General features: G+C 42.3%; 1 protein-coding gene across 3 annotated transcripts; it reads left to right on the plus strand.

Annotated features, from left to right (window-relative positions):
- Positions 1–1,449: 1,449 nt before the first annotated feature.
- rnf34b (ring finger protein 34b) lies at positions 1,450–26,874 on the plus strand. 3 transcript variants are annotated; one of them, XM_021602662.3, is made up of 9 exons: positions 1,450–1,583; positions 1,782–1,817; positions 16,687–16,905; positions 20,434–20,871; positions 22,691–22,756; positions 22,952–23,153; positions 23,383–23,418; positions 23,618–23,659; positions 25,001–26,874. In XM_021602662.3, the coding sequence occupies exons 2-9, from the start codon at positions 1,809–1,811 to the stop codon at positions 25,183–25,185; spliced, it is 1,197 nt and encodes a 398-aa protein (XP_021458337.3). In that variant the 5' UTR covers positions 1,450–1,583; positions 1,782–1,808; the 3' UTR covers positions 25,186–26,874. The 3 variants fall into 3 exon arrangements, with proteins under 3 accessions (XP_021458337.3, XP_021458339.3, XP_021458338.3); XM_021602663.3 differs by having other exon boundaries at positions 1,461–1,588; XM_021602664.3 differs by lacking the exon at positions 23,618–23,659.
- The last annotated feature ends 195 nt before the right edge of the window (positions 26,875–27,069 follow it).

The following is a 27,069-nucleotide window of genomic DNA, read 5'->3' on the forward strand; positions in this document are numbered from 1 at the left end:
AATAATGGGCAAATGTTGCACAATGCAGGTGTGGGAAGCTCTTAGAGACTTACCCAGAAAGATTCACAGCTGTAATCGCTGCCAAAGGTGCGTCTACAAAGTATTGACTCAGGGCTGTGAATGTGTTTGTAAATTAGATATTTATCTATTTCATTTCAATACATTTGCTAAGATTTCTCAAAACATATTTTCACTTTGTCATGGGATATTGTGTTTAGATGGATGAGAGAGAAAAAAATCTATTTAATCCATTTTGAAATCAGGCTGTAACACAACAAAATGTAGAATACGTGAAGAGATAGTGTATGAATACTTTCTGAAGGCACTGTATAAATAGATTTTTGTTGTAGGGACAATTTATGGTACAAATGTCCCTAATATTTGGAACAGGCTAAATTTATTTTGGACAGGCTTACTGTCTACCCATAAGAAGTTAAAAAAAAGCAACTTCTGAAGTATGTGATTTTTGCAGGTTGTGGGTTATAGTGTACATATGCACCTTTCTGTGCATGGATTATTCCTTGTATGACTAATGCTGTCTGCAGAGGTTTGTTTATTTACTTCTCTTTTGTGTAGGCCTAATGTTTTGTTGTGCTGTAATCTCTCCATTGCAGCATCTCTCTCTCTCTCTCTCTCTCTCTCTCTCTCTCTCTCTCTCTCTCTCTCTCTCTCTCTCTCTCTCTCTCTCTCTCTCTCTCTCTCTCTCTCTCTCTCTCTCTCTCTCTCTCTCTCTCTCTCTCTCTCTCTCAGCATCTGCAAGCCTAGGGTCCATTTGCATTTCTGATCACCCTGACACACACACAAACACACACTTGTTTCCCCTCCTACTTTGAAGTTTGTAGAGCCAGATGCATAGCCTCACATTTATTTGACATTGGTTTTAGAGATTAAGTGATCTGATTAAGTGTTTTGTGAAATAATACTTATTCAAGACATCAGATGAAAATCATGCAAAATATAGTAGACACTGTATTTTTTTCCCCAAATAAGTATTTGTGTATGCATTACTGATAATCATAGGCTAATCAAATGACCATTCAGAGGTTCACTAGGCTCTATAATTTGTTATAGACTTCTAGTGCAGTGAAGTGATCCGCAGATATGAAGCCACAGGTGTGTTCGATGGCTCTGTGTTTGGCTAAAATGAAATCATAGCCTACTGAGATATAACTCACCTGTGCACTGTGCACTAGTTTCATGTTCACCCCTAAACATGTTGCAACATAATCAAGTTAACATCTTAATAAAAAATGCTGAAACAGCGTTTCATAAATTCCCAATATCTAAATTAAATATCGATAGTGTACGGCGGGTTGCCCGTATCAAGACGTGCGCGTGTCTAAGGATAGTTTAGAACGCCTACTATGCGGCAATTGAAAAGGCGATTGGCTGGTAAAGATAACCGTACCTCAGGTTATTTGCTGATTGGTCCAGGGTGACTTGTACGTTGCGTTATGCTCATTCTGCAAATACACAGAGAGCTTCTGAGAGGGAAGACGTAATGGTGTGATTCCTTGTGCCCTTGCAATGGTCATCATTCTAATATTACTCGACAAATTCCAGAACCGGGAGTCGGAATGAAGGTATGGTAAGCCTATTGCAATGTCAAAGTATCTGTGTTATTATATTTTTGCACAACCGGCTTGCATTCTATCTATTTTACAACTTTCAATTACGGTTGTCGACAAATATTTAAACAAAATGTCAATTTCATATGCAGTCAAACCCATGCAATGTTATAAAATTACAATACATGAATTGTGTTGTCGTTTGCTTTAAAGGGTTGCAAACTCTGATTATACGGATGCATGTATAAGGTGAGTAACATTCATGTTTTTACCGGTTGGAATATTTTCTCAGGGTTGAAATATTTATGTTGCGTTCTATTTATAATGGCATCCATATATGATATTATATGTTGATGGTCATGAGCGCTTTCTGACCCTCAGTCTGACACTAGTGGACTGTACCACTGTGCACCAGTGTCAGACTGGGACCACAGTGCGATGTCTATTCCATTTCCCAGCGTTAATCTGCTATAATGAGATCAGTATACTGCAGTCAATGAGTGAGGAAATATTTGTGAGATTTCTGGTCTGTTGATAAATACCCGTACTTAGTTAGCCTTTGGACTCAGTAATCTCTACAACTCACTGACCGGTAGTGCTACAACAGGCGAGAACAATAACAATGGTGATGGTGAGGTGGAGGATGGATGATTATGAAAAATAACCCCCTTGCACTTTGTCAGTGAGAGTATCCAATTTGCGGGAAAGTTATTTACCTCGTTTTAATTAACCACCTCTACCCCCTTTTTAAAAGTCCTGCTTCTTGCAACACTAATGAGTATCAGAGTATAGAATTTGGAGTAAAGATTTTCTAAATTGAGCAATTATTTCCAATGGTAATGTTTGGCTCCGATCCAGCATATCAGTGTTATGTTATACAGCAGGCAGTTGTCTTTGAAATTGCAATAGTATCACAAGGCGCTTTGCAAAGTAAACATAAGGAGTTTATCCCCACCCATTGTAGGGAGGTGAATACTTTGCAGTGAAGACGTACTGTATCTTCCTTGTATATGCAATGAAGGAACACATTGATGTTAGACAAGTGTCGATACAAATGCTGGCTATGATTGTTCAAAGGCCTATCATAAACACATGTGTATTATTGCATGTTTGTGTAACATCTATATCTTCAGGTATTCCATATTGTCCTTGTTGTCTCAGTGCAGGTGAAAGGTCACCTGGTCTTCTTTCTGATCATGACAAACCATAATCTGTCCCAGAGAGAACGCCGTGATGTTTTGTTGACTAATCTGGTTTATATTGAAAATGAGCTTTTCAGTTCATGAGAAATGGAGGATGATAGCTGAAATACAGTACGTGCAGAAACACACATTAACCGTTTTTTGTTGTTGTTGTTGCAGTCGGTGTATCGTGCGTTTTTCAGGTAATGAAATGATACTGCATTCTGTTACTCAACATGACTTCTCTTGAGTTCCATTGAATTGTCATGGGGACTTGTTCGAGACAGGTCTGTTGCTCATTGGGGTATATTGTTTTATTGTGCAAGAGAATTCACTCAGGATAGGTTGACTGCCATGACACAGTTCTGAAGTCCAAAATGGATTTGGACCTGTGAGATGAGCTATGGTTTGTTGGAATGAAATGTGATACATACTCAGAAAGGTATCCGTTTATTAAATACAGCAGTCATACTGTATTTAATATCACAGGAGCAGACGCACCACTTCATTTTTATTTCCTGCAAACAAAATATTCCCTGATCCAAATCACTATTTTTTATTAGAAGGAGCTGTCCTCTTCCACCCCAAGAGTAAGTGTTTAAAGCAGTTGTTCTTCACTTCTTTTTTTTTTGACTGCGTAAGAATGAGGTCTTATTTCTAGATGTGCCAACAGCCTTTAACCCATTTAATCTCATCAGTCACAATAGTGAGAACAATATTTTGGTACTTTAAAGGTTTTAGAGAAGTTAAAGTTGTACTTATCAACAACTAAGCAATATATTAGGGTGTCTAGTATGATTCAGAGAAGTTTCATATGATTTCTCAAAATGGTCACAAGACCACAAGCAGAAATCTCCAAGGTGTCCTTTTCCTGATGAATTTGGCACCAGAAGTCTGTATTCAACAGCTTAAAAACTAAGAGAGTTTCATTCCAAATTTGTCTGTAAAATGTGCTTTTATTGTTTAAAGAAATTCTGAAATACATTGGTGTGTTTTTTCCCCAAAATCTAATCAGTATGTTTACAATCTATCACTTGACGGTTTCATTTCAGAGAGACAAATAATCCTGTTTTTTTATATATATATATATCCGCCTCACTCTGAGAGGAAGAAGTAGTACTACTAGGTTTTACACAGTCAAATGTAACAAATAACTACATTTCTAAAAAATAAAATAATAATTCAATACGGTAATATGAGGTCTATACATTGGACATTTGAGTCATTTAGCAGATGCTCTTATTCAGAGGGATTTACAGTAAGTGCATTCATCTAAAGATAGAGCTAGGTGAGACAACCACCTGTCACAGTCAAATATACAGGATACCAACATTCCATTCCAGCTAAACAAAGGATATATAGCATTTTGCACACCAAAAATAAAAACAACATCTGAGAACAGTAATATTTTAAACACACATGAAGGGACCCATAAGAAATAATTGCTGATGTAAAAACACAAATGTGAAAAATTGGTGAATACAGTGTTTTGGGAATAAACTCTTCAAATACATTCATTTAAAAAATAAATATTTTTAAATATTGTCTTTTGTAAATCTAATGTTTAAAGGGTCTAGTTTACATATGTGCCTTCATTTTCAATACATTGAATCCATGATGCTTGTGGCATATACATATCTTAGTGGTCACATGTGTGATCTAATTTAATATACAGTGCCTTGCAAAAGTATTCGGCCCCCTTGAACTTTGCGACCTTTTGCCACATTTCAGGCTTCAAACATAAAGATATAAAACTGTATTTTTTTGTGAAGAATCAACAACAAGTGGGACACAATCATGAAGTGGAACGACATTTATTGGATATTTCAAACTTTTTTAACAAATCAAAAACTGAAAAATTGGGTGTGCAAAATTATTCAGCCCCCTTAAGTTAATACTTTGTAGCGCCACCTTTTGCTGCGATTACAGCTGTAAGTCGCTTGGGGTATGTCTCTATCAGTTTTGCACATCGAGAGACTGAATTTTTTTCCCATTCCTCCTTGCAAAACAGCTCGAGCTCAGTGAGGTTGGATGGAGAGCATTTGTGAACAGCAGTTTTCAGTTCTTTCCACAGATTCTCGATTGGATTCAGGTCTGGACTTTGACTTGGCCATTCTAACACCTGGATATGTTTATTTTTGAACCATTCCATTGTAGATTTTGCTTTATGTTTTGGATCATTGTCTTGTTGGAAGACAAATCTCCATCCCAGTCTCAGGTCTTTTGCAGACTCCATCAGGTTTTCTTCCAGAATGGTCCTGTATTTGGCTCCATCCATCTTCCCATCAATTTTAACCATCTTCCCTGTCCCTGCTGAAGAAAAGCAGGCCCAAACCATGATGCTGCCACCACCATGTTTGACAGTGGGGATGGTGTGTTCAGCTGTGTTGCTTTTACGCCAAACATAACGTTTTGCATTGTTGCCAAAAAGTTCAATTTTGGTTTCATCTGACCAGAGCACCTTCTTCCACATGTTTGGTGTGTCTCCCAGGTGGCTTGTGGCAAACTTTAAACGACACTTTTTATGGATATCTTTAAGAAATGGCTTTCTTCTTGCCACTCTTCCATAAAGGCCAGATTTGTGCAATATACGACTGACTGATTGTTGTCCTATGGACAGAGTCTCCCACCTCAGCTGTAGATCTCTGCAGTTCATCCAGAGTGATCATGGGCCTCTTGGCTGCATCTCTGATCAGTCTTCTCCTTGTAAGAGCTGAAAGTTTAGAGGGACGGCCAGGTCTTGGTAGATTTGCAGTGGTCTGATACTCCTTCCATTTCAATATTATCGCTTGCACAGTGCTCCTTGGGATGTTTAAAGCTTGGGAAATCTTTTTGTATCCAAATCCAGCTTTAAACTTCTTCACAACAGTATCTCGGACCTGCCTGGTGTGTTCCTTGTTCTTCATGATGCTCTCTGCGCTTTTAACGGACCTCTGAGACTATCACAGTGCAGGTGCATTTATACGGAGACTTGATTACACACAGGTGGATTGTATTTATCATCATTAGTCATTTAGGTCAACATTGGATCATTCAGAGATCTTCTGGAGGGAGTTTGCTGCACTGAAAGTAAAGGGGCTGAATAATTTTGCACGCCCAATTTTTCAGTTTTTGATTTGTTAAAAAAGTTTGAAATATCCAATAAATGTCGTTCCACTTCATGATTGTGTCCCACTTGTTGTTGATTCTTCACAAAAACATACAGTTTTATATCTTTATGTTTGAAGCCTGAAATGTGGCAAAAGGTTGCAAAGTTCAAGGGGGCCGAATACTTTCGCAAGGCACTGTATATAGTTTATCATAGCAGATGATTGCTTTTTTCAGTAGATTCAAGTTGAGTTGGGTAATGGATATACTTGATCAAGATTATTTTACAGATGGTTTTCCATTAGCGCCAACATGTTTAAATCAGGGGGAATTGGCCATGTATGGACCCATAAACTGAATTTGTGTAATAACGTAACAAATATTTAATGTCAAAAGGTGTCTTTAGTGTCTCTTACACAATGGTAGACCTGGTTTATGTGAGTTTTGCTGAATAGTCACAAGAGTTGACCTGGTTTATCAGAGTACTGGGACATACCCATACGAACCAAGATAATTGGCTATTTGGGCTGAGATATACAGGTGTAGATCTGGGTTATATTAGTATTGGGACTCAGTCAAAGGTGTAGACCTGGTTATTACTGGAACTGAGGTGCAGGGTTAGACCTGGTTTACAGTTTATGAGTATTCAGGCTTTGCAACATGATATCATAGGAAAACGTCATCCTGGCACCTTTTTGCAAAAAGGTAAAATGTTGAATTAGCTAATGTTTTTCTTAATACATTGCAGTCAATGGGAAAAGATGAGCGTCACAGGGTTGATATTTTTCTCAATACATTGTAGTCATTGGGAAAAGATGAATGTAACAAGGTTAATGTTTTTCTCGTTTATTTAATGTCTGCCTCTCACTATTTACTTCCTCTTTATCACCCCCTCATTCTCTTTTCACTCCCTCCCCCTTCTTTAAAAATCCTCCCACTCTCACCCTCCCTCTCTCTCTTTTTCTCTCTCTCCTCCCCCTTCATTCTCTCTCCCTCCTTCTTTTCCTGCCTCTCCCTCCTCTTATCTCTCCCTCTACTCTCCCACAGACAGCCGATAGACAGACAGACAGACAGACAGACAGACAGTTTCAAGTCCAAAAAAAGAAAGAAAAAAAGACCAATATCCTCTTCTGAATTCATTCAGGAATTCATAACAATGCTCTTAGTTTCTGACTTGCAAGACCATTGTGTCCAATGGTGGTGAAACATTATTTTGGGGCGATTGACTTTCATATGCCAGGTCCCCCAGTCACAAATATGTACAATTTGGGAAGATTCAACCTTTTTAACCCTTTGAAACTGCCCATATGACCCCCTATTAAGTCACTTTCTGTAATCATAGGATTAAATGTACAGCCTCCTGGGGACCCTCTTTAATGATGCCCTGAGTTTCAAGTCTTTACGTTAAGAATTGACCGTTCTACAGAGGATGGAAGACAGTGTTTTTGTGTAACTACAGGGAGAGAATGAAGGACCATGTTGAGGATGAATTAAGACACTTCCTTTTGCCACAGGAAGCTGAACCACAACACAGGGCATCCCTATAAGGTCACGATTGGTTGCGTGCAAGGACGATTAGCTATCTCAATCGCAGTTAACGGAGCTTTATGATTATGTGAGGGGTGTAGGTAATTTCTATGGAGAGAAATGCCTTGTTCTCTGTAGGACCAAGTATTCAATGTGAAGAGTTCATTTCACATGGTCAGATATAGGCTTGGGTTCATCGGTAGTGTCTGTTGAACGACCCCATGCGTGATTTCTCTTTCTAGCCTCAACCATTCTGCCAATGTCACTCAAAAGCACATTAAATCTAGTTCAGGCTTCAAGCGAGGCCTAACTTTCTGCCATGTAGTGGGAAGAGGGGCAAATTAATTAATTGTTAATTGGAATAAGGTTAGGGTTATGCCAATCTGTCACATTTATTTATAAAGTCATTTTTACATCAGCAGATGTTTGTACAGAAACCCAGCCTAAAACCCAGAATGGCATGCAATGCAGATGTAGAAGCATGGTGGCTAGGAAAAGCTCCATAGAAAGGCAGGAACCTAGGAAGAAACCTAGAGAGGAACCAGACTCTGAGGGGTGGCCAGTGTGTCTAGGGTTGAGGCATTAACCCTAGCTTCATGTCCACATTGCAGCTCAACCCTAAACCTAGCCTCAATCCTAACCCTAACTTAATATCAACTCCCGGCTCAACCCTAAACCTAGCCTCAACCCTAACTTCATATAAACTCCCAGCTCAACCTTATCTGTAACCCTGTCCCTAACTCTAACCTTAACCCACACTTTGTCTCCACATTTTGGCTCAACGCTTCTGCCGATTTCACTCAAAAGCACATTAACTCCTGATCAGGCTTCAAGTGAGGCCTACCTTTCTGCCATATGTAGTGGGGAGAGTGGGAATTGAATTAGAGTATGGGGGTTACCTGGCCTCCACAATCACCCGACCTCAACCCAATTGAGATGGTTTGGGATGAGTTGGGCCACAGTATGAAGGAAAAGCAGCCAACAAGTGCTCAGCATATGTGGGAACTCCTTCAAGACTGTTGGAAAAGCATTCCAGGTGAAGCTGGTTGAGAGAATGCCAAGAGTGTGCAAAGCTGTCATCAAGGCAAAGGGTGGCACCTTTGAAGAATCTCAAATATATTTGATTTGTTCAACACTTTTTTGGTTTCTACATGATTCCATATGTGCTACTTCATAGTCTTCACTATTGTTCTATAATGTAGAAAATAGTCAAAATAAAGAACACCCCTTGAATGAGTTGGTGTGTCCAAACTGTTGACTGGTACTGTATATGTATAAGGAATTTGAAAATGATTAATTCTTTTTTTTAGCAATTACATTTAATTTTGATACTTAGTATATTTAAAACCAAATACTTTTAGACTTTTAACTCAAGTAGTATTTTACTGGTGGACTTTCACTTTTACTTGAGTCATTTTCTATTATGGTATCTTTACTTTTACTCAAGTATGAAAATTGGGTACTTCTTCCACCACTACAAAACGCTATATAATAAAAAAATTGAAATGTTGATATATTCACTTTTATTGTATGAAGAATTTATGAAAGAGATTGGTGTGTTTTTTCACTATCTAATCATGGTATGGGGTTGTTCAATGACAGACATGCATTTGTTTGAAATCTATCACTTGATGGTTTCTTTTCAGAGATAAATAATCATTTTATTTTGCTGAACAATATCCCCCTCACTCTCGGAGAAATAAGTAGTACTGATAGGTTATACACAGTCAAATGTAACAGAAACGACATTTTGAATAAAGAACTGTACATTTGTGACATCAGTATAAACAGTACAGTAAAATGAGATCTGTAGGTTAGACATTTTTGTAATTTAGTAGATGCTCTTATCCATAATGACCTACAGTTAGTCCGTTGGGCTTAAGATAGCTTGGTGAGACAACGGCATGTCACGGTCAAATATATAGGATGCGAACATTCCATTCCATCTAAAGAATGGATAAATAGCGTTATTTTTGAATACGCATCTAAAATCTATGAATAAAAAAACAGTAGAGGAGAACAGTAATATTTTACACACACATTAAGGTACCCATAAGCAATCATTTCTAGTGAAAAAACGTGAAGAATTGGTGGATTTTGCGTTTAGGAAGAAAACGTAAATTATTTGCACAGTTTGTCAACCTTGTCTGGTCTTTGTTCTTTAGGGAATGTCTTACACTGTCATATAGTCTGCAAAAAAAGGATGATAGAAGTCAAAGGTCAGAAGCATTTAATATCACAATGCTCATCAGCAGGTCCAGCACATCATGAGATAGACATTTTAACAGTGTAGAAAACAGTCAAACATGACAGGTGGGGTTAAGCTCCCCCCCCCATCAGATAAAACTGCCCACAACCAGGCATGTTATAGTAATTAATATTTAATCTTCATGATCAGTAGATGAGATATTAATAAGCGCAAAGAAAGTGTAGATATTGGTAACAGAGTAGTGCACTGTAGTGTAACTCTTGTTTGCAGGTATCTCTTGTATGCTTTGGCAGTCCCTCCCTGCAGAGCTTACTGGGTGCTAATTGAGGTGACAGGGGAAAGCTCTGCCTCTGGCACTGGGCCAGATATGAGTGATTTTATGGCCAGACCGCTGTGCCTCATCTTGGTAAATCTAGCAGAAAAGAGGAGGAAGGGTGTAGTAATGGCCCACTGAGTGACTGTCCAAAGGGAAGGGGCGCATCTGAGTCATGGTGGCTCATTTACATTTTAAAGTCGAGGGGTGTGAATACTGTAGCATTGACATACAGTGCATTCGGAAAGTAATCGGACCCCTTGACTTTTTCCACATTTTGTTACATTACAGCCTTATTTTAAAATTGATTAAACAATTGTTTTTCCCCCTCATCAATGACAAAGGGAAAACAGTTTTTTAGAAATTTTGGGAAATGTATTACAAATAAAAAACAGAAACACCTCATTTACATATAAGTATTCAGACCCTTTGCTATGAGTTGAAATTGAGCTCAGGTGCATCTTGTTTCTATTTATCATCCCTGAGATGTTTCTACATCTTGATCGGAGTCCACCTGTGGTAAATTCAATTGATTGGACATGATTTGGAAAGGCAAACACTTGTCTATATAAGGTCCCAGAGTTGACAGTGCATGTCAGAGCAAAAACCAAGCCATGTGGGTGTAGGAATTGTCCCTAGAGCTCTGAGAGGATTGTGTCGAGGCACAGATCTGGGGAAGGGTACCAAAAAATGTCTGCATTATTTAAGGTCCCAAGAACACAGTGGCCTCCATCATTCTTAAATGGAAGAAGTTTGGAACCACCAAGACTCTTCCTAGAGCTGGCCACCCGGCCAAACTGATCAATCGGGGAGGAGAAGGGCCTTGGTCAGAGAGGTGACCAAGAACCCGATGGTCACTCTGACAAAGCTCCAGAGTTCCTCTGTGGAGATGGGAGGACCTTCCAGAAGGACAACCATCTCTGCATCAATCAGGCCTTTATGGTAGATTGGCCAGACGGAAGTCATTCCTCAGTAAAAGGCACATCACAGCCTGCTTGGAATTTGCCAAAAGGCATCTAAAGACTTTCAGACCATGAGAAACAAGATTATCTTGTCTGATGAAACCAATATTGAACTCTTTGGCCTAAAGGCCAAGCGTCACGTTTGGAGGAAACCTGGCACATCCCTACGGTGAAGAATGGAGGTGACAGTATCATGCTGTGGGGTGTTTTTCAATGGCAGGGACTGGGAGACTAGTCAAGATCGAGAGAAAGATGAACGGAGCAACTTACAGAGAGATCCTTGATAAAAAAAACTGCTCCAGAGCGCTCAGGACGTCAGACTGGGGCAAAGGTTCACCTTCCAACAGGACAACGTCCCTAAGCACACAGCCAAGACAACCCAGGAGTGGCTTCGGGACAAGTCTCTGAATGTCCATGAGTGGCCCAGCCAGAGCCCGGACTTGAACCCAATCAAACATCTCTGGAGAGATCTGAAAATAGCTGTGCAGCGACGCTCCCCATCCAACCTCACAGAGCTTGAGAGGATCTGCAGAGAATAATGGGAGAAACCCACCAAATACAGGTGTGCCAAGCTTGTAGCGGCATACTCCAGAAGACTTGAGGTTGTAATCACTGCCAAAGGTACTTCAACAAAGTACTGAGTAAAGGGTCTGAATACTTATGTAAATGTGATGTTTCAGTTTTTATTTTTTATACATTTGCAAAAATGTATAAACCTGTTTTGCTTTGTCATTATGGGGTATTGTGTGTATATCCGTTTTAGAATAAGTAACAAAATGTGGAAAAAGTCAAGGGGTCTGAATTTAAAATGGATTCAATTGTGATGTTTTTGTTACTGGCCTTCGTGCAATACCCTCTACACACAATGTCAAAGTGGAATGATGTTTTTGTTACTGGCCTTCGTACAATACCCCCTACACACAATAAAAGGAATTGTCCAATGTTTTTTTTTAAATGTAACAAATTAATTAAAAATGAAAAGCCGAAATGTCTTGAGTGATTAAGTATTCAACCCCTTTGTTATGGCAATACAAATGTGCTTAATAAATCACATAAGTGGCATGGACTCACTCTGTGAGCAATAATAGTCTTTAACATGATTTTGTTATGACTACCTTATTTCTGTATCCCACACATAAAATTATCTGAAAGTGAATATCAGTCTAGCAGTGAATTTCAAATACAAATTTTACCACAAAGACCAGGGAGGTTTTCCAACTCCTCGCAAAGAAGGGCACCTATTGGTAGATGGGTTAAAATAAAAAAACAGACATTGAATATTTCTTTGAGCATGGTGAAGTTATTAATTATACTTTGGATGGTGTATCAATACACCCAGTCACTACAAAGATACAGGCGTCCTTCCTAACTTAGTTGCCGGAGAGGAAGGAAACAGTTACAGAGTAATGGCTCCAGTGTGGCGCAGTGGTCTCAAGCACTGCATCACAGTGCTTGTGGCGTCACTACAGCCCCGGGTTCGATCCCAGGCCGGCCGTGACCAGGAGACCCATGAGGCGGCACACAATTGGCCCAGCGTCATCTGGGTTAGGGGAGGGTTTGGCCCATCGCGCTCTAGCAACTCCTTGTGGCGGGCTGGCACTAGTGGCCAGTTGTAGTGTTTCCTCTGACACATTGGTACGGCTGGATTCTGGGTTAAGCAAGCAGTGCGGCTTGGCAGGGTTGTATTTTGGAGGACTCGTGGCTCTCGACCTTCGCCTCTCCCGAGCCTGTACGGGAGAGGCGAGACTACCAATTGGGTATAAGTAAATATATAAACAATTGTTACAGAGTTTAATGGCTGTGAGAGGATCTACATTGTAGTTACTCCACAATACTAACCAAATTGACAGAGCGAAAAGAAGGAAGCCTGTACAGAATACAAATGTTCCAAAACCTGCATCCTGTTTGTAATAAGGCCGTAAAGTACAACTGCAAAAAATGTGGCAAAGAAATTCACTTTATGTCCTGAATAAGAAGTGTTATGTTTGGGGCAAATCAAACACATCACTAAGTACCACTCTTCATATTTTCAAGCATGGTGGTGGCTGCATCATGTCATTGGCAAGGACTAGAGTTTTTTAGGATAAAAAGAAACTGAATAGAACAAGCACAGGCAAAATCTTAGAGGAAAACCTGGTTCAGTCTTCTTTCCAACAGACACTGGGAGACTAATTCACCTTTCAGCAGGACAATAACGCAAGACACAAGGCCAAATATACAATGGAGTTGCTTACTAAGACAACATTTTAATGTTGAGTGGCCTAGTTACAGTTTTCACTTAAGTAATGTGCAAATATTGTATAATCCAGGTGTGTAAAAGCACTTTCTTTTTTTCTTTATTTACCTTTATTTAACTAGGCAAGTCAGTTAAGACATTCTTATTTACACTTAGGGACTTACCCAGAAAAACTCACAGCTGTAATCGCTGTCATAGGTGATCCTAACATGTATTGACTCAGGGGTGTGAATACTTATGTTAATGAGATATTTCTGTATTTCATTTTCAAGAAATTTGCTAACATTTCTAAAAACATGTTTTCACTTTGCCATTATGGGGTATTGTGTGGAGATGGGTGAGAAGTTAAATTTTATTGAACCCATTGTGAATTCTGCCTCTAACACAACACATTTTGCAATAAGTCAAGGTGTATGAATAGTTTCTGAAGGCAACAAAGCAAAATATTATCTGTAAAACTGGAACTAGAAAGTGAGCTGCTGTGGTCCTTTCTGTTCAGTTTCACAATAAGCTTATTGCTGTAATGTATTTCCGAGAAGACCTTCTCTTTCTCAGTGCAGTCAGTTCTACATATTCCATCTAGCCATCTGACATGCACTTATGTAACTGAGGTGAGATCACAGGGCAGGCCTGAGTATTGTGGCAGGTCATGGCTGAGCAGAGCTTTATTTGTGGACAGCGGAGACCCCTGCTCGTAAAATATACACTGGCTTCTCTTCTGAACTCCGACAGAGCCACATACTGTATGCTCATGTCAGCTCTTGATTCCCCAGACCGTGGAACAGAAGACATATTCTCTCTCTCCCAGCCCCTCCCTCATCCTCTCATCAGTATGCTCCAAGGAGCTGCGCCTGAGATCACACCATCTTGGGTCTGAGGCTCTGGAGTGGACAGTCTTGCTGTCAGTAAAACATTGATCAGGCAAACATGTCACATGCACTGTACGGTCCTCTTATGGTCCTTGACCACACTAATATCCCTAAGTGCACCTACTCTACCAGGTCATAAGGCTGTCATAACTGAGAAATTACCCCACTGCTCCCACAGTAACCATAGAAGTCTTTACGTAGAGAAGATATTTTCACCTTCCTCTCATCTGGTGTTTTTTGTCAATAAGAGCTGTGGTCACTTTCCTGCTGCAATGTTGTTATTCATTAGATAATGGACAGAAATGTATTGATTAATTGCAACATCCCCTTTGGACTAGCTCATTAGGACAGGCTGTTTGGGCTCTGGTGTAGAGGTCGACCGAATATGATTTTTCAACGCCAATACCGATTATTGGAGGACAAAAAAAGCAGATAACGATTAATCGGCCGATTTTAAAAATAATAATAATAATAATAAAAATAAAATGTATTTGTATTAATGACAATTACAACAATACTGAATGAACACTTATTTTAACTTAATATAATATATCAAAAAAATCAATTTAGCCTCAAATAAATAATGAAACTTGTTCAATTTAGTTTAAATAATGCAAAAACAAAGTGTTGGAGAAGAAAGTAAAAGTGCAATATGTGCCATGTAAGAAAGCTAACATTTAAGTTCCTTGCTCAGAACATGAGAACATATGAAAGCTGGTGGTTCCTTTTAACATGAGTCTTCAATGTAAGAAGTTTTAGGTTGTAGTTATTATAGGAATTATAGGACTATTTCTCTCTATACCGTTTGTGTTTCATATACCTTTGACTATTGGAATATCTTATAGGCACTTTAGTATTGCCAGTATTGCCAGTGTAACAGTATAACTTCCGTCCCTCTCCTCGCTCCTACCTGGGCTCGAACCAGGGACACATCGACAACAGCCACCCTCGAAGCAGCGTTACCCATGCAGAGCAAGGGGAACAACTACTCCAAGTCTCAGAGCGAGTGACTTTTGAAACGCTATTAGCGCACACCCCGCTAACTAGCTAGCCATTTCACATCACATCGTTACACCAGCCTAATCTCGGGAGTTGATAGGCTTGAAGTCATAAACAGCAGAGCTGCTGGCAAAATGCATGAAAGTGAATGAATGCTTATGAGCCTGCTGGTGCCTACCATCGCTCAGTCAGACTGCTCTATCAAATCATATACTTAATTATAACATAATAACACACCGAAATGCGAACCTTTGGTCATTAATATGGTCGAATTCGGAAACTATCATTTCGAAAACAAGACATTTATTCTTTCAGTGAAATACGGAACTGTTCTGTATTTTATCTAACGGGTGGCATCCATCAGTCTAAATATTCCTGTTACATTGCACAACCTTCAATGTTATGTCATAATTACGTACAATTCTGGCAAATTAGTTCGCAATGAGCCAGGCGGCACAAACTGTTGCATATACTCTGACTCTGCGTGCAATGAACGCAAGAGAAGTGACACAATTTCACCTGGTTAATATTGCCTGCTAACCTGGATTTCTTTTAGCTAAATATGCAGGTTTAAAAATATATACTTCTGTGTATTGATTTTAAGAAAGGCATTGGTGTTTAAGGTTAGGTACAAGTTGGAGCAACGACAGTCCTTTTTCGCAAATGCGCACTGCATCTATTTTAAACAATGCAGAACACGCTAGATAAACTAGTAATATCATCAACCATGTGTAGTTATAACTAGTGATTATGATTGATTTTTATAAGATAAGTTTAATGCTAGCTAGCAACTTACCTTGGCTTCTTACTGCATTTGCGTAACAGGCAGACTCCTCGTGAGGCAGGTGGTTAGAGCGTTGGACTAGTTAACTGTAAGGTTGCAAGATTGAATCCCTGAGCTGACAAGGTAAAAATCTGTCGTTCTGCCCCTGAACAAGGCAGATAACCCACCGTTCCTAGGCCGTCATTGAAAATAAGAATGCGTTATTAACCGACTTGCCTAGTTAAATAAAGATTAAATAAAGGTGTAAAAATTACCGATTTCCGATTGTTATGAAAACTTGAAATCGGCCATTCCGATTAAACGGTCGACCTCTACTCTGGTGCTTGACTCAGTCATTTTCAACCTCAAACAGACCCAAAGAGTTCTCATAGTAATGTATTTGCAGCCCGCGTCCTGTCTTTTTTTGTGTCTTTCACCCTGTTCGTTCCAGTCTGAGAGACTATTAAGTCTTTCTTCTGAAGCTCTATAAACCGTAACATCCGCCTCTGCTGCTCCACTGTTCACAGGCCTCTGAATACGTTCTGTTCTGAATACGCCGGCTGCCGCCATGCACTGCTACACAATTTTCAATGCACTAGGATCCCAGAGACTGTATTACAATATTTCAATGCCTTTTGTAGAGGAACTCAGGAGCCACAAAGGCATGTAGTTCATTGAGGGGAAAGGTTGTTGAGCAGCGGAAGATCACACTGAGGCATTGTGGGATTCAGGGACAAATGACAAATAAAGTGTGAAGTCTGAGATCCTTTCCCTTAGTGATGTGACCTGCAACAAAAGTTGTAAAAAAGGGATGAAATTGGGGCACTGTATTGATTGCATTGCAGGCTACTATGATTTCAGTACTGCCAAAGGCATATTGTTTATGAACCTACTGGGATGGATAATAGGACTCTAAACTAGGCATTCAAACTTGGAGAACAGACGTGCATGCTGTGTATGTTTGTGTCGTAGGCAGGGGCATCGTCCATGTGGGCATCATGCTGCGGGCTGCTGAACGAGGTGATGGGCACCGGGACGGTGCGCGGGCAGCAGCCAGGGTTCGGGGCCGGGGCGGGACCCTTCCGCTTTGCCCCCAGCGCCGGGTACTCCACCTACCCCCCCACCAGCGCAGGGAGTGTAGGTCAGCTCTGCAAGGCCTGTGGGCTGGCCTTCTCTGTCTTCAGGCGCAAGGTAAGTGGTGAGGGGGATGATGTTTTTAGTGTGTAAAAGAATGACGATGATGATGTTGTTTATGATGAGAAAGCTGATGAGGACAGTGTGTAAGAAGATGAGGAGGAGGAGGAAGAATGCGCCCCTTAAAAATAAACAAATAAAACTAACTTCCATATGAAGTACTCAATCATAATGGCCACACCAGGGCACCAGCTTAGACTGCAGACAGGTAAATGGCAGAGTGTCTCTAGGCGTTGTCTGACAGTGTGGCATGCTGGGACAGCGATGGAAGCCCCTGGAGCGTTCTCTGAGCTTCCAGGCTCAGACTGCTCTATCAGCCCGCTCACACCTGTTGCTATGCCGATGGCAGATTCAGTCCCGGGTTATATTATAACCACACGTGTGTGTGTGTGTGGCTCAGCTTGATATTTGTGTCATGAAAGCAGAGGTTCAGGGGGATTAACACTGATGATTGAAGAATAGATCTGTCAGAGTGGTCCGCTGCTCATTTACACACCAATGACATGGAAAAATCTCCATTCAAACTGGCTGTCTGTCAGTCGATTCATCTGAATTGCCTCAGTAAACCAAGATAAGCTTGTGAATGTCAGGAATATCTGGGCAATTTGCCATATAATATTATTTAGATTTTATGTGCCAAGAAATGAGATAAAGTCCTCCTCTGTCCTAGAACATGGTGATGTCATAGGGAATCAAATCAAATCAAATTGATTTATAAAGCCCTTCTTACATCAGCTGATATCTCAAAGTGCTGTACAGAAACCCAGCCTAAAACCCCAAACAGCAAGCAATGCAGGTGTAGAAGCACGGTGGCTAGGAAAAACTCCCTAGAACGGCCAGAACCTAGGAAGAAACCTAGAGAGTAACCAGGCTATGAGGGGTGGCCAGTCCTCTTCTGGCTGTGCCGATCATTCAGAGTATCTCTACCGCTCCTGCTGTCTCTAGAGAGTTGAAAACAGCAGGTCTGGGACAGGTAGCACGTCCGGTGAACAGGTTCCATAGCCGCAGGCAGAACAGTTGAAACCTGAGCAGCAGCACGGCCAGGTGTACTGGGGACAGCAAGGAGTCATCAGGCATTGTCCTAGGGCTCAGGTCCAGGTGGGGGGGGGGGGGGGGGGGGGGGGGGGGGGGGGGGGGAGGGAGAGAGAGAGAGAGAGAGAGAGAGAGAGAGAGAGAGAGAGAGAGAGAGAGAGAGAGAGAGAGAGAGAGAGAGAGAGAGAGAGAGAGAGAGAGAGAGAGAGAGAGAGAGAGAGAGAGAGAGAGAGAGAGAGAGAGAGAGAGAGAGAGAGAGAGAGAGAGAGAGAGAGAGAGAGAGAGAGAGAGAGAGAGAGAGAGAGAGAGAGAGAGAGAGAAAATACTTAAATTCACACAGGACACCGGATAAGACTCCAGATATAACAGACTGACTCTAGCCCCCCAACGCATAAACTACTGCAGCATAAATACTGGAGGCTGAGACAGGAGGGGTCAGGAGACACTGTAGCCCCATCTGACGATACCCCCGGACAGGGCCAAGCAAGCAGGATATAACCCCACCCACTTTGCCAAAGCACAGCCCCCACACCACTAGAGGGATATCTTCAACCACCAACCACTCAACCCACTCAAGTGACGCACCCGTCCTAGGGACAGAATGGAAGAGCACCAGTAAGCCAGTTACTCAGCCACTGTAACAGGGTTAGAGGCAGAGAATACCAGTGGAAAGAGGGGAACCGGCCAGGCAGAGACAGCAAGGGCGGTTTGTTGCTCCAGTGCCTTTCTGTTCACCTGCACACTTCTGGGCCAGACTACACTCAATCATATGACCCACTGAAGAGATGAGTCTTCAATAAAGATTTAAAGGTTGAGACCGATTCTGCGTCTCTCACATGGGTAGGCAGACCATTCCATTAAAAATGGAGCTCTATAGGAGAAAGCCCTGCCTCCAGCTGTTTGCTTGGAAATTCTAGGGACAGTTATGAGGTCTGCGTCTTGTGACCGTAGCGTACGTGTTGGTATGTGCGGCAGGACTAAATCGGAAAGATAGGTAGGCAAGCCCATGTAATGCTTTGTAGGTTAGCAGTAAAACCTTGAAATTAGCCCTTGCCTTAACAGGAAGCCAGTGTAGAGAGGCTAGCACTGGAGTAGTATGATCAAATGTTTTGGATCTAGTCAAGATTCTAGCAGCTGTGTTTAGCACTAACTGAAGTTTATTTATTGCTTTATCCAGGTAGACGGAAAGTAGAGCATTGCAGTAGTCTAACCTAGAAGTGACAAAAACATGGATGAATTTTTCTGCATCATTTTTGGACAGAATGTTTCTGATTTTTGCAATGTTACGTAGATGGAAAAAAGCTGTCCTTGAAACAGTCTTGATATGTTCGTTCAAAGAGAGATCAGAGTCCAGAGTAACGCCGAGGTCCTTCACAGTTTTATTCGAGACGACATCAAGATTAATTGTCAGATTCAACAGAAGATCTCTTTGTTTCTTGGGACCTAGAACAAGCAGCCATCCACTTCCTTATGTCTGAAACACAGGCTTCCAGCGAGGGCAGTTTTGGGGCTTCACCATGTTTCATCGAAATGTACAGCTGTGTGTCATCCGCATAACAGTGAAAGTTAACATTATGTTTCCGAATGACATCCCCAAGAGGTAAAATATATAGTGGAAACAATAGTGGTCCCAAAACGGAACCTTGAGGAACACCGAAATTTACAGTTGATTTGTCAGAGGACAAACCATCCATAGAGACAAACAGATATCTTTCCAACAGATAAGATCCAAACCAGGACAGAACTTGTCCGTGTAGATCAATTTGGGTTTCCAATATCTCCAAAAGAATGTGGTGATCGATGGTATCAAAGCAGCACTAAGATCTCGGCGCATGAGGAAAGATCGGTCTGACACCATTAAAAGGTCATTTACCACCTTCACAAATGAGTCCTTGTTTTGGAAAGCTGTTGGCTAGCAAATTTGGCAAATCCCTCTCATTAGCTGTAATTAATATATTTCCAAAAACAGGAAAGTTAAATGACTCCATGATGCCAAATAATTAATTAAATCTAGTAATTAATTGATCAGGAGGAATGGACATGACTGGCTGATGGGATCGCCTGTCTTCTAAATGTGTGTGGTGACTCTTCCTCTCTCTACTCCCTCTCTCCCTCTCTCTCTCTCTACTCCCTCTCTCTCTCTCTACTCCCTCTCTCTCTCTACTCCCTCTCCCTCTCTCTACTCCCCCTCTCTACTCCCTCTCCCACTATCTACTCCCTCTCTCTACTCCCTCTCTCTACTCCCTCTCCCTCTCTCTACACCCTCCCTCTCTCTACTCCCTCTCTCTCTACTCCCTCTCTCTCTACTCTCTCTCGACTAACTCTCTCTCTATTCCCTCTCTCCCTCGCTCTCTCCCTCTCTCTACTCCCTCTCTCCCTCTCTCTACTCCCTCTCTCTCTCTACTCCCTCTCTCTCTCTATTCCCTCGCTCTCTCTCTCTCTCTACTCTCTCTCCCTCTCTCTACTCCCTCTCTCTCTCCCTCTCTTTCTCAGCACATTTGCTCGGACTGTAAGAAGAGTTTCTGTGCCCTGTGCTCGGTGCTGCAGGAGAACCTCCGCTGCTGTACCACCTGTCACCTCCTGCGCGGCACGGCCTTCCAGAGACCACAGCTCATGGCGCTGCGCGTTAAAGACCTGCGCCAGTACCTGCTGCTGCGCAACATCCCCACAGACACCTGCAGGGAGAAGGAGGACCTGGTGGACCTGGTGCTCTGCCACCTGGAAGCAGGGGAAAACACCTCCACACAAGGAGCTGTAGAGGAGGAGGAGGAGGAGGAGGACACAGACAGCCTGCACTCCCTCCCCCACTCCCTCCACGCCTCGCCCCCCTCAGCCACACGACGCTCCGCCTCGGAGCAGTCGGTGCTCTCTGCCTCCCAGGGAGACGCTCCTCTCAGCCGGAGTGACAGCTCAGGGACCGCTCAGAGCCAGGTGTGACGACACACAACACTCACAACACACTCACACACCCACACACTCACACACGCATGCACAGTCGCACACGCACGCGGACACACACACACACACACAACACATCCACACACACAACACACTCACACACGCACGCGGACACACATACACACACACAAAACTTGGTCCCATTCCCTCACGTCTGCCCCCCTCTGTTACTGCCTTCCCTACTCTTTTGACATCTGTCCTACTTGTTTCAAAGCTAATTAATGTGAAGCTTGAAGAGCACATGGCACGGATGTAGGAAGCATATTTGTCAGTGTGAAGTCACAGCTAAGCATAACAATCAGCAACGTGCAATCTGTTCTAGATCTCTAGTGCTGGTTTGTAGGGCTATGATTGTCCCCAGTCCTACTGAAAGTAACCCCCTGGGAAAACCATATAGGCTAAATATAGGAGCATGAAAAGCTTCCAAGCAGTCTAGTAATTGCAGTGTAGTATTGCAGTCAGGCCCTGTTCTTTGCAGCCAGAAAAACAAACAGTTTGATACAGTCTGGTGCTGTGTGTGTTTGACATGAATGAGGTGCCTCACTCACACAGGGAAAAGCCCAGCGCTACTGCAGTGAGCTGACGTCCACTTGACTGACTGTTGGAAACAGCTGCATTTACAGTGTCACCCTGGGAGCTGGAGCCAGTCAGCAACAGTCAAGGCTTAAACCCTTTGCCTGTTAAGCTGAGTCGGTTATGTCACGCTCAGTCGCACACAGGCTGGCTTCTGATTCCTCTCAACCGCACAGCTGTAACTGAGAAGACAGAGAGAAAGAGAAAGACAACAGTACTTCTCACATCTCTGTCCCTGGGGTCATCTTCGGCATCCCAAACATCAACATCCTCCTATTGTGATACCTCTAGCACTGTCTTTGCTGCTATCGAGGAGAGGTACTCGGACAGTGATGTGTGGTTGTCTCACCAACTATCTTAAGATGAATGCACTAACTGTAACGCCCTCGGCTGGTTATGGGCATCGCTGGTGCCCGGTGCTTGCACAGCGGTTCGATCGTTCGAGCGTGACATCTGGGCTGGGGAGGCTAGCACGCCACCAACAGGACTGCTGATGCATTATTAACGCAGGTGCATGCTGGGAGCCTGCTGGCTTATTGGTCCAGCGGAATGTGACGGAGGGAGCGCGTGTGTGTGCATGTACGACCAGGGACGTCAGCGTCCCCCGACCCCTACACACCCATCCCTCATTGTGATGTCACACCAGAAGAATGCCCGGCGGCCTGCACCATTAGCTAACTGCTTTATGTGCTATGGTCCAGTGGAGCTACTCTCTTCATTTCACATAAAGGGCTAAGTTAATGTAGGGCAATATGCCGCAAGCCAAACGCATTCTCACCAGACTCACTCTGCGTTTTTGCTGCATCCCTGCCAAGACCATTGGATTCTGGTCGCAGGCAAACTCCTAATAAAGCCATCGCCTTCAAAAAAGGGAATAGTTAACCACTGATTTGAAGATTAGAAGAAGCAAATGATGCTGAATACTAAGTGTAACACGGACGACCTTTTAGAGGACACGCCTCCATACCGAATTTCCTTATCAGACATTTTAAGAGAGCCATCAAATATCAATGTGATTAACTGCAAGTGGAAGTCTCGTGATTAGAGCCCACCCTGTGGTGTTTTATAGACATTCTGATTTGTGGGCGAAAGAGTGAGGAGCATCCTGTCGGGGGAAAAAAACAAGTATTTCAAAGCTGCTTATCTGCTTTCATACCATTTCAAAAATTGAATCTGACCGTCTTTTTGATCTATGTTTTGTTTTCTGTGGAAACCCCAGCCGCATGGGGAAGCTCCAACCATCCCCCTCCTGCACCTGGAACCTGCCAGGGAACCTATCATAGAGGTGAGACAGCCAGCTCTGCCTCTGTCTCCCCCGCATGTGTTTAACTGAAGAGAACTCACTGACCCACTCTTGTGAGAGGATTCACTCTGTGCTATTGCTTCAATGACCATGGCGTTCACTACAAAAACCTAGTCGTAGTTGAACTTGTTGGCTTGCACATGTTTTCTGAAGGGCCTCCTCTTCTCTCTCTGGTAGGTCAGTCCGGTGACGCAGAGGAGGATGCGGGCCTCTTTGTCTGACCTGGATAATGAGGGGGACATTGAGAGCCTGTCTGTTCGGCAGCTCAAAGAGATTCTGGCCCGTAACTTTGTCAACTACTCTGGCTGCTGTGAGAAGTGGGAGCTGATCGAGCGGGTACATCGGCTCTACAGGGAGAACGAGCAGAACAGGAAGTCCAGTAAGCACCACGTTGAATCATTTCCTCCTTTACCAACCAACCTCAACCTCAGCTAGAACCCATAGTGATCCTGTTAATAACGACCATTGTAGCTTATCAATCTCCAGTTAAACCCTATTTTCAACCATATAGAAACTTAAGAAAGTTAAAACATCTTTTTTTGATTGGTGTTATTTACAGTTCCAGATACAGCACAGTATTAAAAATGCATTTCTTGATTTTATTTTAGTGGAAAATGTCAGTAACATCAACAGCATGACCGCAGGTGAGCATTCAACACTATCGTTGGGTTGTATATAACATGCACATATTTGTGTGAAAGTGTGACTTCTCATTCACTGCTGGATCAGATGACTGTGTACAGGAGTTGTTCTCAGTACTACGTGAGGTGGAAGAATTGGAGTAAGAGCTTGTATCCTGTTAGAATCACTAATGGCTCTTTTGGTATGTGCTTTCATTCTAAGTGGTGGCATATCCTCCACCTATATGCAATGGTGCAGTGGGAGGTAAGGAATTATTGTGTAAAGCATGTCTAACTCCACCATCATCCCAACTGCAAAACCACAGAGTGCTCAGCACTGTCTTAAAATACAACTCTCCATATTGATGCATGCTGAAGTCAAATTTCCGTCGGATCCTGATCATATTTCCCGGCATGGTTCCATGTTGTTCTCATTTCCATCATCTCATTAGTACTGAAGGCCTGTCGTTCATCCTGTCATTAACGCGGTCCCTAACAACTCTTACCTCATTACGACCCGTCATATTATTTGAATCCCACCATCTTCATCAGGTTTCATTGTAGTGCAGGTCTTTGAGACACCCTTCCTAATAATATAAAGGGCTTGAGAGTTGCATTATACCCTGCTGTTTAACACACTAAGTGTTGTTCTGGAGAGAGACCCGTTAACCCTGCTGTTTAACACACTAAGTGTTGTTCTGGAGAGAGACCAGTTAACCCTGCTGTTTAACACACTAAGTGTTGTTCTGGAGAGAGACCAGTTAACCCTGCTGTTTAACACACTAAGTGTTGTTCTGGAGAGAGACCAGTTAACCCTGCTGTTTAACACACTATGTGTTGTTCTGGAGAGAGACCAGTTAACCCTGCTGTTTAACACACTAAGTGTTGTTCTGGAGAGAGACCAGTTAACCCTGCTGTTTAACACACTAAGTGTTGTTCTGGAGAGAGACCCGTTAACCCTGCTGTTTAACACACTAAGTGTTGTTCTGGAGAGAGACCCGTTAACCCTGCTGTTTAACACACTAAGTGTTGTTCTGGAGAGAGACCAGTTAACCCTGCTGTTTAACACACTAAGTGTTGTTCTGGAGAGAGACCCGTTAACCCTGCTGTTTAACACACTAAGTGTTGTTCTGGAGAGAGACCAGTTAACCCTGCTGTTTAACACACTAAGTGTTGTTCTGGAGAGAGACCAGTTAACCCTGCTGTTTAACACACTAAGTGTTGTTCTGGAGAGAGACCCATTAACCCTGCTGTTTAACACACTAAGTGTTGTTCTGGAGAGAGACCAGTTTAAACTGACTATTGACACACTACATACATCATGTAGCTACTGATCAGAGGAGGCTGGTGGGAGGAGCTATAAGAGGATGGGCTCATTGTAATGGCTGGAATGGAATGAATGGAACGGTATCAAACAGATCAAATATATGGAAACCACGTGACTCTGTTGCAATTATTCCATTCCAGCCATTACAATGAGCCCGTTTTCTGAGGGCTCCACTGCTACTGATGTAGGGTATGTGAATGAACCAGAGAAGACGGCCATCCTCAGGCTGCGTACTGCGTAGGGTAATGCTGTTTCCTCATACCTTGTTTCTCTCCACAGATAGTATGAAGGCTCAGCTGGCCTCTGATGATCACCTGTGTCGCATCTGCATGGACGCTGTGATCGACTGTGTGCTGCTGGAGTGCGGCCACATGGTCACCTGTACCAAATGTGGGATGAGAATGAGCGAGTGCCCCATCTGCAGGCAGTACGTGGTGCGGGCCGTGCACGTCTTCAAGTCTTAACTCTGCCGTGGGCGAGCATTTCAGCCGAGGACATTGAACCTGTGGCAGAGTGTGCACATGCTCGAAAACCTGAATCTGTAGTGAGGGAGTGTGAATGGGCTGTGCACGTTTCCAAGGATGCAACAGACGTGCACATCCTCCAGTTGAAATGACATGCAGAGCAGACAGCTTCACACAGCCTAACTTCTATTACTAGAACTACAAGTCCCACTCCCCCCCAGTGATGGTCTGGACCCCACTAGCTGCACTGACTGACCTTCTACAGGTCTTTAGTGTAACACACACTGAACCGTTCCAAAAATAACTACAATATCTTATTTTACAGTGCTTCAATTCAGTTTGTAGCATTTAAAAAAAAAAAACGTATAATTAACCATGGAGCGGAGTTGGTCCCATGGATGCTTGAATTGGATGTGATCGTTCATGGTGCGTGGCTGAGGTGATCAAGGTGGAAATGATGACGATATTCCAGGGTTAGAGTCGATATGGTTTACACACTCCTGTCACACCAGGCTATACTGTACGTATCTCCTTCACTGTTCTTTAGTATGTGCAATATTTAAAAAAAGAGACTTCTATGTGTGAGTGAGGGACTGTCTGTCTATAAACCAGTCTGTATGTTTCTGTGCTGTTTCGTTCTACACACACATCGTAGGGTGTTTTAGGTGCCAAACTTCACACCACAACTACAGTACATTACTGATGTCTGATTGCGGTTTCTATGCCAAGTGCCACTCCTCACTTCAGGCCATGCATTGTAGATTGGAGCAGCATCCAACCCAAACTCAAATGAATCAAATGTGTTCAAGCTCCGTGATTGGTTAGATTGTAGGGAAACACTTGAGCCACATGCTATGGGTTAGTAAGGGGCTTCAGTTCAGAGTTGTTCCACCCATCTCTTCTTGCATGTGTTTAGTCAGTCACAAGTGATATCACATTATGATCAATATGTACTATGTTGATGATCTTGTTTGGCTTGGATAAGGCTCCCGTCTACTGCACGCTGTCTACTGTGGTAACATGCCATACACTGTGGCTGGGTCATCCCGTGCTTTATATTCCTGTGCTCTGTGTCGCTTTTATTAAAGTCAGGCATGACTGGCAATGTGTCTCTGCCATTTAATTAAGCAATATCATGCCATTTATTTTTCCATAGGTGTTTTGTCCGCTTGTGTTGTCCATTGGCCGTGCTCAACTCGAGAAGTAGGTAATCGGTGCCTATACTTAAACATATCTTGTATCATGTTGTGGGTGTGTCTTGTGATATCTCTAATATTTTTTTAAGAGAATAAAAAGGAAGCATAACTTAAGTCTATTCTACATTAATCAGTTAATAAAATACAGCTTCTGTTCTTTCAGATTTTTTGAATGACTTTAAAAAAGTAGCTACTGATGCCTGTGGTACGTTATAGCAGAAAAGCTTATTGCTGTAAAATGTATTGCATAGGATATCTAATATTGTTGTTTACTGATATGTAATCTATAGACAAATCTATTTTTCCATTTGCTTTGGAAGTCTTATATCATTTATTAGCATTAATTGATATTTTTGAGAGGTTGAATTGCAATTTTTTTCAGAATGTAAATGCACTTAATTTGATCAGATGAATATGATGTTCTGCCAATCAAAAACAGGGCACTTACTGATCATGTGACAGCTCACAATTAAAGTTCTCTCCTTTTCCTTTGGAGAATTTCTTGTTCTTACCTGCTGGGATCCATTTATACATCACGCACGGTAGCGAACTCTGTCACTGTGTTTACATGTTTGTTCATTATAATCCTGCTACTTCTCAAAAAGATGCCACTTGTAGGCAGCTATATGATATTAAAGTATAATGAGTTATATGGGCATTCAATGGAATCCTGGATCTTTGAACTTCT

This window comes from Oncorhynchus mykiss, chromosome 5 (genome assembly GCF_057628025.1).
Source record: "Oncorhynchus mykiss isolate SJ-2025 chromosome 5, ASM5762802v1, whole genome shotgun sequence".
Lineage (NCBI taxonomy): Eukaryota > Metazoa > Chordata > Actinopteri > Salmoniformes > Salmonidae > Oncorhynchus > Oncorhynchus mykiss.

Coding starts and splice junctions, on each gene's coding strand:
- rnf34b (XM_021602662.3), top strand. Junction 16,906..20,433: donor TCTCTGTCTTCAGGCGCAAG/GTAAGTGGTGAG, acceptor TCTCTTTCTCAG/CACATTTGCTCGGACTGTAA. Junction 23,154..23,382: donor CGAGCAGAACAGGAAGTCCA/GTAAGCACCACG, acceptor ATTTTATTTTAG/TGGAAAATGTCAGTAACATC.